The following is a 20,333-nucleotide window of genomic DNA, read 5'->3' on the forward strand; positions in this document are numbered from 1 at the left end:
TTTCAGGATCTTTCAAGGAACACAGCTCAGTTGTGTAGCATTTACTTCTGCATCAGGTACCAAAGTTGGTTGTTGGTGATGGTGTTTGTGCGGGTGGGGGCAGGTCATGTAACACAGTGACAAGGCCTTCAGAAAACCACTGGCCACACAGGAAAGTAAAGGAAGCTCATGTTGCAGGTTTACTGCTGGAACCATGATATTCACTCCACACGGAAGCCTCAGACAGGGAGACCCTTATCATGAGAAACATACCACAGGTGGTTCACAGATATCTGGGATGTAGGAAAACTAAAAAATAATTTAGCCGGTACATAAAGTGGAATGAAATGTGGAGGAAAGGATAAGGCGACATGCAAGGCGCAGCTGATAGACAACTTAAATCTACTCTTCTGCATTAGTCAGCAAAGTCTAAAAGCAGGAAGGCTAGCAAAAAAGCAGAAGAGGCTTAATGCATATAACAGAATTTCCCCCCAAGTATTTCTGATTCTGATATCTTGTGTATGCGTATGAAAACAAAAGGCAGATAAGATCCCATGTCTCCTCATTCACGTCATTGTAAATGCAGGAAATCTTTGTGATCTTTTTTTCCCCATTTCCTGCTATGAGTTCCCCTGCCTGATTACCAACAAAAAATAAATAAATCACAAGCTGTGCGAGGATCACGGAAACAACCAGCTGGATCCATCTCGCCCCTTCACTCTGCTTCGGTTCTTGGTGACCTCATGAGGCTGGATAAACCTGTTGCTGCGTGAGGAGCCGGGATCAGCTGCTTGGGATCAGGGATCATCCACATCTCTTTACAGAATGACGCACCAAATCCCACCAGCCATGTTCACCATGAAGGTAGGTGCCCCCAGCACAGTGAGTGCATCAAGCCATTCAGTGATGATGTGGGAGACTTAACATGATACTCCACCCAAAAGCGATATTTGATCTGTGTTTTTAAGCTTGAAGAATTACTTTGCTGGAATGTAGAAGGTTGTGGCAGTTTATAGGTTTACATTATTACTATTTTTTTAAGTAGATCAGAGTGGGGTGAAAAGGACATACCACATATATTCAGGTGGTCTTTTATGCATTGACTGACATGTAATGAACTAGCTACTCATCAGGTCTGCCTTGACATTTGGAATTTCCTCTTGCAACACTTGAACAGATGAGGAAATAAATTGATGTCAGGTTGCACATCACTCAGCAGTGCACAAAAGAGCATTCAAGATTCTAGTTAACACCAAGAGGAGGAGTAAATGGTTGATACACAGTAAAGAGCAGATTTCACAATTTCTATAATAAGACAAGAATGAGGAATTAACTTGTGTTTTTACAGATACTACTGCCATTGTTAAAAGGGAGGATGGGGCATCGTTTAAATAATGGTTAGTGTTATGTCACTTTAGGATGTTCTTTTTTTAACTGCTTCTTGGAATGGGTGTAACACTTTGAGAGCACATGGCCAACCTAGTAAGACTGATACTGTAAAGCCAAACATCCGTAACTACTTTACACTTGTTGAAGATGAAGAACCAAACAGCTAATGAATTCCAGGTGCATGTCAGAAAGTGCATGCAGACCGTAAGTGTTTGATAGCAACCAGTGAGGTCCGATTTGTTGAGGCTCTGGCATCCGCGTCATTGCGCACCGCTGACGCACACGCTGGCCCACTACGAATGTGGATTTTTGGGGTGTCAGCTCATAGACCACATGCTCCAAGGCACACACACCTTTATTCATAAAGTTGCACTGGAGACATGTCTCCAACGTTTGACCTGCACACCCCGCGTCTCTCTAATTAATAGTGACAAGTTCTTGGAAAAAAGATTAACAGACGTTCATAACACAGTGGTGTAGCAACACTGGCTTATCCAGCCCAGGGTGTAACTGGAATGAATGAAAACATGTCTTGCTTGTTTAGTATCCTAATCAATAGTCCACTCAAGTTTTACAAAAGGTATGGCCCCAGTGGTCAACTAAACCCAGATTTACGCACTGAACGTTATCTAATAACCCGCATAACAACGACACTGAATGTGTATTAGCTGGTGAACGACATTCACCTGATGCCTAATTTACATGGCCAGGAAATGCCCCTAACACATGGAGTACACGGCTCCCAGCAGAACGGGCTGCAGTAAGCAGTTCAACAAGGAAAGAAGAGCGATCACAAACTTACTTGGTCTTTTCGGAACTCATGGTGAAAAACTTCCCCTTTGGAGATGATCAGTCTGTCGTTCTGCTCACTTCAAATTGCTCTTGTAGTCGATGTTTGAAAATCGTCCCCTACTCTAGCTGTTGCGCTTTTCAAGTTGACAAAAAGTAAGAAAGAAGTCGATGAGCCAGAGCTTATCGCGCTGGAATGATTTCTTCGACTCTAGAAATCAAATTTAACATGTAACACACAATCCTCATATCGTACTGGACTTCTTCGGGTCGTACCTGGGTGACATCGTAAAGAAAAGGCTCGCTTTGTGTCTCGCATAGCGCCTCTGAGCGCAGCGTGTCCTTTTTCCATATTTAAAGTGCCATCCCTCCTCTTGCGTGACGCCACCGGGGGGGTGGAGGTCAGAAAGTGGCGCACCAAAGCCTTGAACCTGATAAATGGTTTCTCTGTTGTTCACTTCGCATCTGAAAGAAAGCAATTGTTTGGATGCGAATTCCGGTGAATCCCTACAGTATCATTTTTTACAAATATTACCTTAAATTCAGTTGCTTGTTATGAAAAAGCGCACATCTGCGAAACACACATCTTAAATATTAACTAGACTTTATCTTCAGTTCAGATTTAACTGTCTTCATTTTTACCATGCATCAGATAAGTATATGAGCTTCATCTTACAATGTAACAGGATCTCTGTAATTATAAAGCATTATAAGTGAAAATTAAGGCATCTATTTCAGGTAGCTTTAAACAAATCGCATTGGCGCTACCAGGTAAAGGGAAGCTCAGCAGTCAGAAATAGCTGACTGGAATGCTGTTAGAGACTGGCGACATCTTCTGGAAGAGTTGTAAGACAAGGAGACTAGTTATGAACTTAGGACACTAATTACAGAACAGTCACTGGATCTCTGGTTTTCACTAAACTATAAACATAGTTTGATTTGAGATACACCCCCCCCCCCCAGGAGTTATTTTTACAAGAGCTAGACATCACCATGGTACATATTACACAACTAAAACACACAATTATTTCAAGTTTATTGTCATGCATTTCATTTGCACCCAGAACATTTATAAATATACATTTGTAAAATAAGCAAAACAAACAAAAAACTGCCATAAAAGTTTTTTAAAAATTGCCAGAGGTCGGACCATTTTTAATGTATAGAAAAATAATTGTCATTGTTGTGTCAGTTTGTGGTTTAAAAAGCAACACTCACTTCCTTTGCGCATAGGCTATATATTCCATCAACAATTGATCTTTACAACGTGCTCAAGAACTCTTTCACCTGAAAAAGAACCACAACAGACAAACTGTTAGCATGAATACTGTGAATACTAACGTCGGTGACAATCATATCTTTTTCTACCCATCCTCGGTGACACTAACTGCAAGTTGGTTTTTGTCATTTGTGCAAATCACTGCGTGAGTGTTGCTTGGTCCATTTCATGTTAATTTTTGAATAGGAGGGAAATTTCTACTAAGCACCTGTGTTTACCAACAACATAAAACTACTACATAAGCAGCTTTTCGGGCCTCATTTCCATAGGTGACACCTGGGTGTGTGCGTGTCAGTATCAAAAAGTTCACACTTAGCAGAGTGTATATAACCTCCTAAAACACATTTTAAATGCTTGATTCTATAAAAACAATTGCAGCGCACACATGCCGCACAGCTCCCAAAATTCAACACTGTATCGGCTGCCAGTCATAACAAGGATCAAAACAAACAGAATATTAGAACTCACAAATAAACAGTCTTGTTTATAAGGCAATTTGTTTGTTTAAATACTTGATGTCCGACTGTTTATTTCCTTAAAATAGCACAGTACACAAATGTTTTAAAATGTCAGTGACCTGCAACAGGTGAGACTTCATATTTCTGCAAGTAGTAACCATGCCAACTTCTTCAAAATGGGACAGATAAAACAGGGATCATGTTTAGATCAAGATAATTTACTGAAGCCTCATTTCAACTGAAAACTGGCAAAACTTGAACATGCTTCCAATACAAATTAACTCATTTCTAGAAGTTAAAATCAATATCGTTTTCTTAATTCTAGTACAGAATCACAAGCACCTATTCTGTCTATTTTCAAAATGCGCACACATTTGTTGTTCTTGAAACAACTTCATTTCTATTTGAAACTTTTTTGACACTTGTTTTAAGAAAGCTAGATTTTAGGGCTCAGTAATAGAAAGAAATGACTTCAAGTGGAGTTTGTAATTCTGTTTGTAATTCTAATTTTAAATATATAAGCAGAATGTCAATGTTGCAGCTGATAGAGCCAAGTTAACTGCTTTAAAGCTGGGTAGATTTATGCAAAGCAATATATTATATAAAAAATCTCATCTTTTATTTTATATAAAATATTAATATTGGTAAAGTAACATCAATCAAATGTATAAGTCAAAATCAATGTTGTAAGGTGGGGTGGTGGGTTATAACATACAAATACAAAACCCTCTGTGGGATTTATAGTAGGTATAAAGGCCAACAGGATATTTGACTCCTGTAAAATTGACCTTAAAGTCCATTTAGAGTATTTCACTAGAGACAAATCCAAAAAGCATTATCTGACTATTTCAAATCTGTCACTCACCTTCTCAATCATGTCAGCACTCTTGATTTCATTCCCCTTAAAGTCTTCATTCACATCTATGGACAAGACTGGCACATTCCTGAGATAATCAAACTCCATGCTGTGAGCCAGAGACGACATGGAACAGAGTTAGTGATGCTTAACAATTCATATGCAGGAAAAAGCATCCTTTTCCATCTTGCTCAAGTTTTTTCCTTTAGGTGATGAAGCTTTCATCTTTGTAGGGAAATCTTGTGCACAGAAAGGACAAAAAGAAACCTGCTATTTCCAGCCTCATCCATTTCATAAACCCTTTAACGTGGCAGGTGTGAAACTGCGCTACTGTGGTTACGATGTGGGCATCAGTAACTATGTACGCTGGTGACGCAACCTTTCAGCACCATGAGAAATGGAGATCCATTTTCTCGCCCCCTACAAATATCACGCTGGCAAGTTGCGGTGCAGAACTCAGCGACGCAGTGTGGATTCTGCTCAGCCACTCTGATGAACTTCTGTCACTCTGGAGTGTCTGCGAGTAACGCAAAAGACACTTTGGAATCTGATTTGAGCATCTAGAGTCTGGACTGAGACGCATTTGTAATGTCAAAAAAAAATTGTAAATCAAACTAGATACAATGTGGACATGCTATATGATAAATATAAAATGAAATGATTTGGACTGGAAGTCTTAGTTGCCTTTTATGTTATTGCATCAATGAGGTCTTTTTCAAATGGCCAAGATCAGTCAGATAAACAAACACCCCTTTCTTCTATAATACAAATACATCTGTTGTCCTCACAGAAATACAGTTTCTGATGCAAACATGCCATGAAAGTCTGTGTGCATGTGAAAGCTCACGTCATAGTCTTGTGCTGCAGCCAGCTCTCATGCTTAAAGTGGAGCTTCTCCAGATACTCCAGAGGGATGTCTTGCTCTTCTTCCCTGCCTCTCAGGTGCAACCGCTCTAAACAGCTCTACACACACGATTGAGATATTTGTTTAGATTCATTCTTTTTTTCTAGTGGTCAAAAATTAAAACATTACTATTTTCCACAGCAACTGTCTATAATCGAATATTGAACAAAGCAGTAAAGGAAGCTCAGGAGACTAGGGAGAGTACCTCCGGTGAAGCTCTGAGGTAGATGATACCGTCCAGCTCAATGTGCTTGCCAAACTGACTGTGCAGCCAGCCATGCCAGTCCTGGTAGACCGACCATTCTGTGTCACTCAGGCACTCACTCTCATAGAGGTTGGCTGCAAAGATGTACCTAGGACATGAGGGGAATTAATGGACAAGAAGTTTCAACTTATAATAACGTAGTTTTTGGGAAAAAAGCCACATATTTCACATTACTGCGGTTATTTTTCAAAATATATTTTGAATAAAAAAAAATTTATTAAAAATTAGGCTCAAAATACAGAAAATTAACATATACTGTAAAGAATATTTGAGTTATTTCTTTCATTAAACAGCTACAGTCCAGCAGCATACTTTGAAATATTGTATGTTTATAGAAATAATAAGTGTACTAAAAAAATCTGAAAATAGTGAAAAATTTCAATTATAATTTACCAGAGCCCATGCTGACATCTCCAACTTGCTTGTTTTGTCAAACGGTCCAAAACCCCCAAATATTCAGTTTACAATTATACAAAAATGGGGAAAAGCAACAAAGCTTCCAAATTGTTACGTTAATTTTCACCGAATTATCTCAACATTAATCGACACTTTCCAAACAGTTTTCACCAAAAAGTAAAAAGCTCAGATTGATTTTCATACATATGTATCCAATTGTCTTAAACATGCAAATTCACCTGAATCACCCATTTAATTAAAATGTATATTTAATTATTTTTATTACATTTAGATATCTGGCAGTTTTGTCACTGATACCTGTCACTGTAGATGGACCGCTCGAAGAACTGCACAGGATTCTCAGCCTCTTGGAGCTTCCCATTGGCCGAACGGATCTGAGCACGCACCCGGCTGATACAGGCGTAGCTCTGGAAAGTGTAGGCCCACCTCTCCGGTTTCTCATACATCATCTGCAATATGTTCCCTCCACTCCTCTGAGATGTGGTCAGCTCCTACAACATAGGGTGACTTTAAAACTCCACTTGGATCAATAAATCTGTTGCAAATATGGCTTAGTGCACAGTCCGAGTATTTGTACAAGCACCACTTTGGTAAAATCTGGTAATCTGCCATTTATTATCTGTACCGACATGTTTAATGTGCTTTATATAGTTGTAATTACTCCAAGGATGTGTCCAAAATGTAATTTTCCCCAAAAGGTGACGTATTCAGATTTCTTGGATTAAATCAACCAGCTGTCCAAATCCTACATTTATTTCGTTTTCTATCTATACAGTGGGGCCAAAAAGTATTTAGTCAGCCACTGATTGTGCAAGTTCTCCTACTTAGAAAGATGAGGTCTGTAATTTTCATCATAGGTAAACTTCAACTATGAGAGACAAAATGAGAGGAAAAAAAATTCCAGGAAATCACATTGTAGGATTTTTAAAGAATTTATTTGTAAATTATGGTGGAAAATAAGTATCAAAAGTTCAACTCAGTACTTTGTAACATAATCTTTGTTGGCAATGACAGGTCAAATGTTTCCTGTAAGCCTTCAACAGGTTTGCACACACTGTAGCTGGTATTTTGGCCCATTCCTCCATGCAGATCTCCCCTAGAGCAGTGATGTTTTGGGGCTGTCGCTGGGCAACACGGACTTTCAACTCCCTCCACAAATTCTCTATGGGGTTGAGGTATGGAGACCGGCTAGGCCACTCCAGGACCTTGAAATGCTTTTTACGGAGCCACTCCTTCATTGCCCGAACAGTGTGTTTGGGATCATTGTCATGCTGGAAGACCCAGCCACGTTCCATCTTCAAGGCTCTCACCGATGGAAGGAGGTTTTGGCTTAAAATCTCACGATATGTGGCCCCGTTCATTCTTCCCTTAACATGGATCAGTTTTCCTGTCCCCTTTGCAGAAAAACAGCCCCAAAGCATGATGTTTCCTCCCCCATGCTTCACAGTAGGTATGGTGTTCTTGGGATGCAACTCTGCATTCTTCTTCCTCCAAACATGACAAGTTGAGTTTTTACCAAAAAGTTCTATTTTGGTTTCCTCTGACCACATGATATTCTCCCAATCCTCTTCTGGATCATCCATATGCTCTCTGGCAAACTTCAGACGGGCCTGGACATGTACTAGCTGAAGCAGGGGGACACGCCTGGCACTGCAGGATTTGAGTCTCGGTGTAGTGTGTTACTGATGGTAGCCTTTGTTACTTTGGTCCCAGCTCTCTGCAGGTCATTCATCAAGTCCCTCCGTGTAGTTCTGGGATCTTTGCTCACCGTTCTCATGATCATTTTGACCCCACGGGATGAGATCTTGCGTGGAGCCCCAGATCGATGCCATGGTTGAGTTTGGAGTCTGACTGTTTGAGGCTGTGGACAGATGTCTTTTATACAGATAACGAGTGGAGGACAGAAGAGCTTCTTAAAGAAGTTACAGGTCTGTGAGAGCCAGAAATCTTGCTTGTTTGTGGGTGACCAAATACTTTTTTCCCCACCATAATTTACAAATAAATTCTTTAAAAATCCTACAATGTGATTTCCTGGATTTTTTCTCTCATAGTTGAAGTGTACCTATGATGAAAATGACAGACCTCTCTCATCGTTCTAAGTAGGAGAAATTGCACAATCAGTGGCTGACTAAATGCTTTTTGGCCCCACTGTATACGACAGTAAAAAGCAAAAGTGCAAACGAGCTCATTAAACTTCCCATTTTTCCAAATTTCACTCAGTTCCCTGTGATAAGGTACATGAGCGAATCTGTTGTGTTGTGTTTAAACCACACAGCTCTGCAGAACTGAAGTTGGTTCCATGATCAGCAGAGGGCGCATGACCAGACTACTGTAGTTGTACATACTGCACATTACAGAGCTGTTGCAGCACGAGCCTTGTTAGAGGATCCAGCTGTACATACTGATAATAGCCCCATACTATCATTTTACACTATGCTACACAGATTGTGGAGCAGTACAGTACTGTTTTTGCAGGGTTTGCAATTGTACTGACCCCAAATAATATCTTTGTGATGATTCTGACTTTAATTTAACACTATTATTCTTAGGCAATCAAGAATTATAGCTTTCATGTAAGCAGAAAAATATATAAATACCATAAAAGTAGAGCTGACATGATTAGTGAATCAACAAAGAAATAATCAGCAACAATTTTAATAATCAATGAATTGTTTTAGTAATTTATGAAGCAAAAATGTCACGTTTTCTATGATAGTAAATTGAACATATTGAACAACAATATACATTATATTTATACATTGTATTTTTCTCTATTTTCAAACATTTTAGAGGCCAAACAATTAAATTGAGGAAATCACTGACAGATTAAAATCGATAATGAAAACAATGTTTAGTCCAGCACTCCATAAAAACAATGACTCATCCCTAATAGAGTCTACATGTGTGCAACATACTGAACCCTGCTTTCATCTGATAGTGTTTATACATTTCCAAATTACATTAATTCAGTCGTTTAAGTATTATTGTTCATCATGGGAGAGGCTACACTATCATGAGATTTTCATATGGCATGCTTCAAAATACTCGCTCAAATAAAACCAAGCAACACATGGGCGAATTGAAAGACTGAAAATTAGTCTGAGGGTAAGGTTAGGCCTGCAGTTACAGTGGGGGAGGTTAGAGATTTCTGCCCCGAGGATGGCATGTTCATCTGGTGGGACCATCTGTTGCTCTGGGTGTGTGTGTTGGTGGTGGTGACCAGTGCATGTGTGTGTGTGTGTGTGTGTGATGACTTAGATGCAGTCAGTTGCCTCCCAATGGCCACAATTAAGTTAGAGGTTAAGCTGAGGTCATTTCACAGCAAGTGTGTGTATATGAGTGTCAGCACTGTTGCAGGAATGCAGGAATACCGGAATACTGTACAATACCTCGAAGTCACTGCCTTTTGTTTGGACATTGCACCATCTGGCGATTGGCTCTGGTACCACCTCCCAGTCGCTGCTCTCCTGCTCCAAAAGGCGCACAAAGGTAGATTTGCCCGCCGCTGAACACAAAGGAGGAAGCAATTCAAGTTGAATATAAAATAAGTCAAGGCGTCTACCAACACACTAACTTATGCAGGCCACAGAGCACGGTAGATAATAGTTCAGTGAGGCAGTAAGTTACTAACAACCTGGCAATTGGCGGTTAGATATTAATGTTAAAACATCCATCGGTAAAACTAGAGATCTCACAGTCCGATCTTAACTAATTAACTTTCTCTAACGTGACACCTGCACCTACATTAGTTTGGATCGGGTTTAATACAGTCTATGGTTTAAAGCTAGCGTTAGTTAGCCTGTTAATTTAAGTGACATTTCGCTTTTTTGGCACAAAAAGCGCTGCACCGCAGAAAGTCTTTGGCTGCACTCACCAATATTTCCCTCGACTGATATCCGCTTTATCCTTTTCTCCATTGAGTCGTTCATTACATCGGGGCAGGGCCTCTTTGAAGTAAAAGGCATTTTCCAGCAAATATAGTTAAGTCTTCCTTCTTAGATGAAGCTGGTGCAGCTGCTGCAGTGAGCGGAGGGCTCCTTGTTGTTTAAGGTTTGGCGGCAACAGACGTCAGGAAGCTGAGCTTTACTGCACAGATGTGTCTCCGCCCAGGAAGCAGCAGCCGCTCCAGCCCGCTCTGTTGTTGCACAGTGCTGGAATTAGTATTCACAGTAATAATATCATACTATAAAACCACTCCATTACACGTAAAATACCCGCATTTCTATTTACTTAAGCAAAGTATTTTAATAATGGTAACAAGTATCAACAGTAAAAAGTGTATTATGCTGATGGTGCAAGTGGAACTATTTCCTGTTGGGTACTTTATGAGTAATGCATCATATTATGTGTATGTAAAATCTTAATATGAAAAGTAACTAGGAACTACAGCTGTTAAAGAACTGTGAAGAAAATAAAAAATGGGTAGAGTAGCAGTATAAGTAGCATAAAATAGAAGTGAAGAATCTCAATATTGTACTTATGTAGGCTACATTACTTGAGTAAATGTGTTATTTTCCACCACTGCATTTGCTTTAAGTAAAAGTACCAATCCCAAAAATGAGAAATATTCGACCACAAGTAATAAAAAATGACATTTAAGTACAAATGTATTGGCAACAAATTGCACTTCCAAGTGTCAAAAGAATAAATTACTTATTAGTATGCTGTTGGTTAAGGTGGGACGATTTAATCTACTGTTGGGTACTTTAATGTATAATAATGCATCATTTGTTTAGTTTGTAAAATCTTTACATGAAAAGGAACTAGTAACAGCTGTTACAGAACTGTGAAGCAAATAGAAAATGGGTAGAGTGGCAATATAAAGTAGCATAAAAAGGAAGTAAGTGAAGTGCAGGTATCTCATTATTGTACATAAGTAAATTGCTTGAGTCAATGTGTATTTTTCACCACTGCATTTACTTTAAAGTAAAAGTATCAATCCCACAAATGAGACTGAAAATTTAATTGAAGTAACAATACAAATGTATTGGCAGCAAAATACACTCCAGGTTTTAAAACTAAAAGTACTGATTGTGCATAATGCCCCATGTCATTGTTCGGATCCTTATTACTACACAAGCACTTAAGCAACACTTTAATGTTGTCATTGGTTGCAGAGGATCTCATTTTAATTGCTTTTTTATACACTTTGGGGTGGTTTTATGTATAACAATGCATCATAGTAAACATCCATATTCATTCAAAGAGTCAAGACCACCTTTATTTGCCTTGTAAACAGCATAAATCAATTCAGTAGCATGTAAAACCCCTACCAAGCCATTATTTACAAACATTTCATCAATTATTACAGTCAAGGAGGAAAAACTGTAGGCAACAGGCTATGTTATGGGCATTTCATAACTATGAGATGCTTTCAGGATGACTGATTTTCTATTACATTTTTAGATATCTGGTGAGCAGTAACATTCATAATAGCTAGCTAAGGAAGTGGGGGAAAAAGATACTCAACAATTAAAACAAACAATATTTTAATATCCAAAAGAGGGAGGGGAAGCAGCCTCTAAAAAGACTCAACGCATTCTTTAAACCAAAAGCTACCACTCCATGCTCGCTGAAAATTATTTTTAAGACAGGTCTAACCCTCAGTATTTACATGTGTGCAATGAAGTATTACACCTCTGACTAATTTCAAATAAGAAGATATATAAAATGTTCACGTTCACCGTTTTTTGAAACCAAACCTGAAAGAGAAGCAATTATATTTCTATCACACACCAGAATTTAAGCACTAAAAAGGAAAAGGAATATTAGATAAAGTATGAATGAGCCAACTGGTAACCCTTTTAGTGTTGTGTCAATTATTGCATAGTAAACTACACTGAGTTTGGGAAGGGCACATGCATCTGCTGTTTGAAGCACAGCAACAAACATCTCAGACCATATAAAAGCATTAAGAAATCACACTTGTGCCTTGTAGCCAATTTAAGCCGAGGTTAAGCAATTCAACATTCATTTGGGGAAACATGAGGGAGGAAACAGACTATGATCAGTCACATGATACGGCTTCTCACAAAGCACAGTCTATGCAGAATAAAACATTCAGGCGAGAGAGGTCAGGGAAATTGTTCAAAGTGCTTTATGGCTAGTGAGATAACAAGGGATGCAGCATAATCCAATGCTAAACGCTTGTATTCTTAAGCAGTGGAGGTTGTGACTTTAAGTACAGGTCTCTACTTCTATTTGGGGACATTTATATACACCTTAAAGTTTTAGATCCCTTGAAGACTTTTCCTAAAATTTGTTTTCTACTTCAAGTTTTTTTTTTGAGGGGGAAAAACTAGTACACAGGAACATGGCACTAGAAAACGCTAAAAGTTTGGTTAATTTTTAGTCCTTGCTTTAACATGACAATATTTCTAGCCTCACGTCAATGTCCTTCAACACATTCATTTATCATGACCTGCACAGAACACTCGCTAAAGAGAAGTTTCTAACTCAATAAGGATAAGGTTGAGGAGTATGGTTTTACAGAGAAAATGCAGTTTGAACCAAATTACAGTACAAATCAAAAATGGGTGTAAGAGGGAATTAAGAACCACATAAACTTAAAGGGACGTGTGGAGGAAAAGCTTGTGTTTTGTCAATCAAATCAGTGGTATATGGCCTTTATCTTCTTCCAGTTCCCACTGTTGACATAGGGCAATTATGAGCCATGCTAGGCACTTAGGGTTCTTTTGTATTGACAGATGTGGGCTATTACAGCTGTGAACAGTAGTAGACTGCAACCCAGATCCTTCTATGTAAATTAATTAATAAAATAACTAGCTTCTGCTGCTAAACTGGCTTAAATTCTTGCCGTAAAGCCAACAACCCCCCCCCCCATTATGATACAGTAACTTTGCTCACTCACTATTCTTCCCTGCAGGTGAGTTGGAAAATCTAAGAGCATGAAAATGCCTCGTGTTGCCATAAATCCAAGTGAGGAAAAAAAACAAACACAAATCTGTGCAGTATAATATAAACTAATGAACATATGTCTATATTATCCTAAATGTACGCCTGTGACCTAACACTGGGGATCTTTCCATACAGCGAAAACCATTTTCTCCAATATGTTATTCTGTGGTTTGTTCAATTAAATGTGTAATCCCTGATTGCATTAGTCCTGGTGCCTTAAACCTATCACGACCCTTCCTTCTTCCTGGCCTTATTAAAAACATTTCCCCAAATGGAAATATAGTATATACTGCATACATACAGCCAGGGTGGGGTGGGTATCTGTGCAAACTAGAAGACCAATAAAATAAGGATTACATCGCTGTTTATCTATCCTTGGTTGTCAGTTTTTCAATCAGCTCCTGAAGTGGGACCAGCTCTTTCCTGTCAATGAGGTTGAACTCCTGAAAATGACAAAGGAGTGGAAGCAAACATGATTATCCACTATATGCTACATTTTAAATTACTAATATACAGTATACCTAAAGTGAAAATTACATAAAAGTCAACATTCAAATGTGAGAGATCCTTTACCTGAACAAAAAAGATGAAGTGTTTGAACGACGTGTTGAGGTGGGCTTCTTCTTGCAGCTGCATGACAGAGTCAAAGTGCTGGTGGTAAATGTGAGCATAGACCCTGAACAGGCGCTTCAGAATGGTCTTGGCCACTGACATAAAGTTTCGCTTAAAGGGGACACCTTGGGAACAAGAGGGAAAGAAAGAAAAGATTTTGTTCAGATTCTCATCAAACATATATACAAACATAGTAGATAATATAGTCAGCAGTCAGGTTGAGCAAGTGATTTGATGAAAACACTTCCAGATGAAGGGGTTCTTTCAAGATTTCTGAAGTTTCAAAATGCCCATTTATTGGTGATATTTTTGCTTGGATTATTCAGTCATAGCTTAAACACAAAGAATGTATTGGAAAAATTGAAAGACACAAAGTTCACTCAAGCTGTACATTTTTCTCTCTCTCTCGCCACTGTTCATCTTAATAAGCCCCAAAAGCTCAGGGCTACAGAGGACGCAGCTACAGGATGTATTCTGGATTGCAAATGTCTTCACAAGCAGACCACAGCACAATTTAAGGGAAGTGCAAACAATCGGAACTGCAACGGCGCCAACTCCTGGTAACAATGTGTCGAGAGTTCATCTGTAGTTAGGAAATTCTGATGTTGTTACAACAGCACTGCTCTGTACACCTCAGATGTGTTGTGCAGTTCTCCTATGACTCAGTGAACAGCTGGGGAGTGCAGAAGCCCGGTGGAGAGCTTCTTCTTACAGTGTACAGAGAGCTACAGTACAACTCAATATCAATTATTCAAAAGAAGCTGGTGACTGACAGGACAACAAGTTCCTGATTAAAGCTCCCACCACAGCTTCTAAATACTTAACTTGTTCCTTGTGTTTGTAAATTCTAACTGTCATTCATTTTGCAAGACAGTTGAATTTCACAGAAAAGACACAAAGGTTTTCGCGTTTTAGTAATAACCCTTCTGTGGGCTGCAGAGCCCTTTTTTCCTAACATTACACAGACGTTGGCTAGGAAACAGTTGGCAAACACTTATTCATTAGACATTCAGCAGGTGTATGAAAGTTTCTCTTCTTTAGAGCTGAGCTGTAATAGAAGCCAGAGAGTAACATCAAAAAAGATGGATTCGCCAGAGAGGGAGAGAACAAACACAAAGCATACCAATCTTTGAAGGGAAAAGTGTCTCATCATCAAGCTGGTCTTGCACCCAGGTCATGAGGTAATCAATATACTTGGGAGCAGAGCATTTGATGGGCTTCTTGATGTTGGTTCCATCAGCCCAATGGTACTCATACCTGCAGGAAGACAAAAAAATAAATAATAATAAATGATGTGCAGACTGTATGGACAGCTCCCATCAAATTTAATTTAACAGAGCAACATTTAGATTTTTTGTCTATCTAATTTCACACTAACAAATGGTATTCCTGACTTTATTTTCACTGCCTTATTAAAGAAAGGCTGATGCCAGTTGCCAAACACATCATTCCTATACGGACCTTTCAACCTCGCAGAAGCCAAGCTAAATCTTGTGAGCTCAGTTTTCCCTACGAGATACTAGCATGTAAAACATCCACTGATAATCCACTGACCCTGGCAGCAGGAGAACAGACTACTGACTAAAGAGTCTATGGTAGGTGTTTTACATGATCACGACTACAAGTGTGCTGCAATTTGAACTGAATAAAAATTGTCAGATTTAATGGCCTTGGCAGACCAAGATGAGTGAAGCAAAGCTTGTGGGTTGGTTTTATGAGACTACAAACTTATACACCTATACTGAGAAACTTACTTAGGACCAGCAGACATGACCGGACAGCTTTCCTCTGTACAAAAATCTGTGATGGTGCCATACAGCATGTTGATCTGGTTGAAGAAATCCACAGCTGTAAAAAAGAAAGAGACCGCATTCAAATCAAGTTCACATAAGACCAAATACCTAGTGTGCCAGCACAAATAGCTGACATCAAGTTTCCCGACAGTCTTTTACCTGCCCCACTTCACTGCCCAGAACAAACTGTAGACCAGGGCGCACTCCAGTTATCTGCAACAAATTGTGTTATCGCTCATTCCCAGAGGCATACAGCTAACTTTGGCTTTCCATCAGTTGGACAGATCCATTTAAAGCATTGGCAGCGTTAGTGCTGGTGTTCCATTTGCTAATCTCACAGAAAAAATAAATAACGCATATTGAACAGCTGATGTGACATCTGTCGTGTGGGAGGTCCTGTTTAAGGAGACACCAGCTCCCTTTTATGTTTGATTAAATTTACTCAGTCTCTAATATATTTTTGTCCAAAGTATGTGCATTAATAGCCGTGTCAAGGCTTGAGCATAACTTAAAAATGACACGAACATGTATTGGACAGGGTCGATTTTGTCAATGGTTCTTGTCATGAGCTGAAAATGTCATTGTTTATGCCACTAAAGCTGTTAGAGTTAGATGTGATACATGCTCATGACGAGTGAGGAAGAGCAGAGATAAAACGTACTCTCAATAATGAATAAAAATGCGTATTTCTAGGCAATATGCTTATCTTTCTTGTTAAAGCTGTCTATTGTCCTTTACAGACAGTAAGTGAAATTCCAGATGCTTCATAAAAAGGTCATAAAACCTCTTGCTGGGAGAATGGTAAAAAACATCATGCATGCAGCTTCTGCCATGCTCTAAGCTGGTCGACACGTTGACTGTGCAATGACAGGTGGCAAAGTTGTCCTCACCATGGCAGACGTTCCTAGGTCTTTAGAGGGGTACGCAAAAAGACAGCAGGGCTACAGAAATACAGGGATGTTCAAGCTATTCTGAAGAAATTGCTAGAAATGTCCAGTCAAAACAAAAGTGAAAACCACTGGTGGCCTAGATACACACCATATAACTTTCCCAGTTTGATCCTGGCTGGGCACCTTTGCTGGATGTCATAACCCTCTCTCTCCTACTAGCAAAATCAAAGACATTTTAATAAAATGCAGCTTCTCGTGAACAGACATCACGAGGAAAGTCATACAAACTTGGTGGTGGGAGAAGTTCTTACTCAGAGCAATGTTATCCTAACTTCCTCTATTGTGCAAGTTCACAACAGCTAATGTAACACTGACTAACACCCATCCATTTCTACAAACCTTTTAGGAAACTGGAGAATACACGTATCACGACGATGCTGGAGCCGAGCAATCGCTAAAAAAAATGCGTGAACTTGTTGAGTAAATAAGGTAATGGATAGATAATAGATCATAGTGGATAAACACCGCCACCCTACTTTTGTTTTCATGCTACAACAAAAAGGTATTCCAAAAAGTTTGAAGAATCACACAATGCAGCACATGAACTACAATTAACTTCAAGAGACTCAAATTACAGCAGAACAGTCAAAGCTTTTTTACAGATGTCTTCATTCCTTTATTTTGTAATCTACATTCCACCAGTGTTAAATTCTGCTCACTTTACATTGAATTGTAGTAAAATAAAAAGTTGCTGAGATGCTGAACATCTGAAACCCTAAAGCTACTGAACGTCTATTTGTCTCAAGTTAGAGGAAAGTAAATTCTCACAGTACAGACAATAAAGTCTATTTAACATTCACAGTGGTTTTTCCAGCATGAGTGCATGTGGTCTTTAGAGGGAATGCCAAGCTCTTACACCCCAATAGTTCACCCACAACTGATTCCCGACATGGACTAATTGAGATTTCAGGAACAGAACTACTGAAAAACATGAAAATATAAAAGACTAGGGGGAGGGTGCCCGATACAAAAACAAAAACTGTTTTTTTTCCAACAAAAAAAAAAAAAAAAAAAAAAAAAAAAAAAAAAAAAAGGTGTGTGAAGGTGAGGTCACTACCAGGAATCTGAACGTAAAAGGGTGTATTAAGGAAGAGGGTTAAAGGTAAAATTGGTGTGCTTACTGTTGACTGCGACCCACTCATTCAAGTCTTCCCCTTCAGGCAACATGACGGCCATGCGGAGGTTCCCACTTCCTAGCGTAGCCTCTGCATGTTTCAACAGCTCGTACTGATGAGAACCCTCCGGGATATTCTTCTTGGGCTTGAACGTCTTGGATGAACGGTTTCCACTGTGAGTCATATGTCAGGGAGGAAGACAAACAGTGTGACAAATGAGGAGGTAGTCAGATATGAGTTCACCGTGCCCCCTAGGTGAGGGAGTTTTTTTTAAAAAGCTGACAAAAAGAGTTGCGCTCTCATCGACTTGATCGGTTTGGCAGAATCAGAGTGGGGGACCAGAACAGTATGTTTCTCTGTTTATAATGTTTAATGAGGCCATTTGGAGAGGTACTGTATTCAATCCCTCTCGCTGCCCCATTAAACAAGAATGTCAGTGTGTTCAGTGAGTCATCACAACATAGTAGGTCACACACTAAAAGTGTTTCCTTTAATTACAGTGCTAAAACCAATATATATATCAAACATCAACATCCTGTACAATTTTATGAAAGTATAAAAACTATATTTATTTTCATGGAGCAAGACAAAACAGCAGTTGAACCAAATACCCATGTCTTGAAGTAAAATGTTGCCCATGCCCTCTCCTACAGCTGAAATGTGCTTTACATCAACTTAGCATAAAACATGGGGAATCAGCTGCAGCTAATCAAATGAGTCTCAGCACCCTCCTGCCGGGATAGAAACCATGACAAACAGTAAAAAAGGAGGCTTTTATGATGGCATTTATGCTGTATAGCGTAAAGGATAACGTTATGTCAGAAGTTTAATTGTTCCATAAGTTAAGTAGCCTAACGTCAGAAAAAGGTGGTGACCTAGTCGGTAAATGCTTAACTGGTGTTGAGTGGCTTTTTAACCTTGACTCCCCTTCGTTCATTTAGTTACTCATATCCTTACCAGAGGGTGAAACAAAAGATTTTTATGTAGCTAACTAAATATCAACTACACCGTCGGTTTACTTACTTAGCCCGTGCCAACAAACTGTTAACACCAGCAAATATCCAGGCCAGACTGTGAACCCCTCTCACACAGAATTTGCTCCGGGGTCGGTACAGTACAGATTATAGTTTTGAGGTAAAGCGTAATACAATGTAATCTTAAATGATAAATTATCCAATACGGATGGCGATGTTATTTCTCACAACAACAACAAAAAAAACCCAACAGAAAACAATGCGAATTACATCAGGCACTCGGAGGTCAGTGCAGGAAGTATTCATAGCCCATATTATGCTATAGCTAGCTAGCTATCTAACGCAAATATCACTGATAATGTTTCGAATACAAAGCTACATGGCAAGCCAAATAAGCATTTATAAGACAAGTGTAACTCACAAAAGAAAGCTCATCTTTCCTCGGATCCGCAGAAATATAACTCTCCTGGCGAATAGCTAACGTTAACACAAGCAGAATGGAAGCAGACCAAAGAGGATTGTTTGTTCAAACTCTGAAGTCTCACGCGTCCTCGGTTCCTCTTGGGCTTCCGAAAGCGGTCAAAAGAATCCAGAAATAACTATTGTTGTAGCAAGAATAAGTACGCGTTAGTATGAAAGAAAAGACATTAATTGTACAGACAGGCTGGTCCACTGGGTGCTGCTCTGTACGCTGAGAGGCAGCAGCGCACTGAATGTAGTGCTAACTTCTTCATCTGACGTTCACGGCAGATCAGACGCAGTGCTGTCGTGTGCTGCCACCCAGCGGAAGAACATGTGAACACCACCTGCTCTTTATTTGAGTTGAAGATAAGTTAGATATATTTTACAGAAGTGTCACTTCTATCTAGCCATCCAGCTGACAAATCTTTGCTGACATTTGTGAACACTTACTGTATTTTCCCTGTAACACATGCAAATAACTGCCACATTGTTTTGTTTTTCTTTTACACAATAATTCTTCTGTAACTTGCATCAGTTTATCCCAGATTTATATATTTTAAATCTATTATGTCAACTGTATGTTTATGTCTGTGTCTGGCACCTAATCACCATAGTAAATTCCTCCTACCTGTAAAATACTAGCGGTACTTTGCGATTCTTATCCAATACACTTTTTGTTAAATTCGACGAATATTTACTCATGGGTAGGTAGCTCTCTGTTTTCTCGTGTGCTCTGAAAAAAAAAAAAACAGCCCCTGGGTCTGTACATTGAGCACAAACAAAGCTGCTCGGAGCGAGCAGCAGGTGGCGGTGGCGCGCTCGAGGCAGTGGGAGAGAGAAAGTAAACAAACAGTGGTACATTGAAACATGCTGGACTTCTTACGGGACTTTAGCTGTGAAGATGACTGAGAAACAGCCACAGAGGGAAAGGTCTGAGGAATTGTGAGACAATGAAGACACGTGTTAACATCTGTGGGGGGTTTTAATGCTGGAAAAGTCTACGAGATTTGAATGGAATGAAAACCGATGCTGAGGTTGCTCTGTTTCTGCTGGACAGGTGAGTAACGTTAGCTTTGCTGTTCCACATCAACGATAAATAAACTAGACGCCGTATCTTAGATTTAGGCTTAGAAAAGTATTTTGCTTCAATACATATTTAAATATTGTCAGGCT

The 20,333-nt window shown here is 39.3% G+C and overlaps 3 protein-coding genes across 9 annotated transcripts in view; all 3 read right to left on the reverse strand.

Moving 5' to 3' along the window:
* LOC119914097 (electrogenic sodium bicarbonate cotransporter 1-like) overlaps window positions 1-2,503 on the reverse strand; it is a 30,255-nt gene extending 27,752 nt beyond the window's left edge. For 5 of the 7 annotated variants that reach the window (XM_038733117.1, XM_038733116.1, XM_038733115.1 and 2 more), the window contains exon 1: window positions 2,171-2,502. In XM_038733117.1, coding sequence (XP_038589045.1) covers window positions 2,171-2,190 — 20 coding nt within the window. In that variant the 5' untranslated portion in view covers window positions 2,191-2,502. Of the gene's footprint in view, window positions 1-2,170 lie in introns of all 7 variants that reach the window. The other 2 variants (XM_038733111.1, XM_038733118.1) reach the window with 1 other exon arrangement.
* A 777-nt stretch (window positions 2,504-3,280) lies between these two features.
* On the reverse strand, window positions 3,281-10,407 carry dck (deoxycytidine kinase). Its single transcript, XM_038733119.1, has 7 exons — window positions 10,211-10,407; window positions 9,726-9,841; window positions 6,634-6,827; window positions 5,860-6,007; window positions 5,598-5,713; window positions 4,760-4,859; window positions 3,281-3,444 (listed from the first exon to the last, which is right to left on the reverse strand). Exons 1-7 carry the CDS (start codon window positions 10,299-10,301, stop codon window positions 3,418-3,420), a joined length of 792 nt encoding a protein of 263 aa, XP_038589047.1. The 5' UTR covers window positions 10,302-10,407; the 3' UTR covers window positions 3,281-3,417.
* Window positions 10,408-11,531: 1,124 nt separating this feature from the next.
* On the reverse strand, window positions 11,532-19,415 carry LOC119915077 (MOB kinase activator 1B). The gene is made up of 6 exons (XM_038734654.1): window positions 19,120-19,415; window positions 17,731-17,897; window positions 15,621-15,714; window positions 14,990-15,123; window positions 13,828-13,991; window positions 11,532-13,697 (listed from the first exon to the last, which is right to left on the reverse strand). Exons 1-6 carry the CDS (start codon window positions 19,131-19,133, stop codon window positions 13,620-13,622), a joined length of 651 nt encoding a protein of 216 aa, XP_038590582.1. The 5' UTR covers window positions 19,134-19,415; the 3' UTR covers window positions 11,532-13,619.
* Between the last annotated feature and the right edge of the window lie 918 nt (window positions 19,416-20,333).

The sequence above is a fragment of the Micropterus salmoides genome, unplaced genomic scaffold (assembly GCF_014851395.1).
Source record: "Micropterus salmoides isolate LMB-PRFRI ecotype aquatic unplaced genomic scaffold, ASM1485139v1 Ms_hic_scaffold_20, whole genome shotgun sequence".
Taxonomy (NCBI): domain Eukaryota; kingdom Metazoa; phylum Chordata; class Actinopteri; order Centrarchiformes; family Centrarchidae; genus Micropterus; species Micropterus salmoides.

Excerpts from the sequence above, each read along its gene's own strand:
- dck (XM_038733119.1), bottom strand. The coding sequence starts at position 10,301 with ATGCCTTTTACTTCAAAGAGGCCCTGCCCCGATGTAATGAACGACTCA. Across the intron at positions 5,714-5,859 it reads ACCTCAGAGCTTCACCGGAG|AGCTGTTTAGAGCGGTTGCA; the intron begins GTACTCTCCCTA and ends TCGTGTGTGTAG. Across the intron at positions 3,445-4,759 it reads GTGCTGACATGATTGAGAAG|GTGAAAGAGTTCTTGAGCAC; the intron begins GTGAGTGACAGA and ends GTTCTTTTTCAG.
- LOC119915077 (XM_038734654.1), bottom strand. Across the intron at positions 15,715-17,730 it reads TGAGTGGGTCGCAGTCAACA|CTGTGGATTTCTTCAACCAG; the intron begins GTAAGCACACCA and ends TCTTTTTTACAG. Across the intron at positions 13,992-14,989 it reads ACTTTTCCCTTCAAAGATTG|GTGTCCCCTTTAAGCGAAAC; the intron begins GTATGCTTTGTG and ends CTTGTTCCCAAG.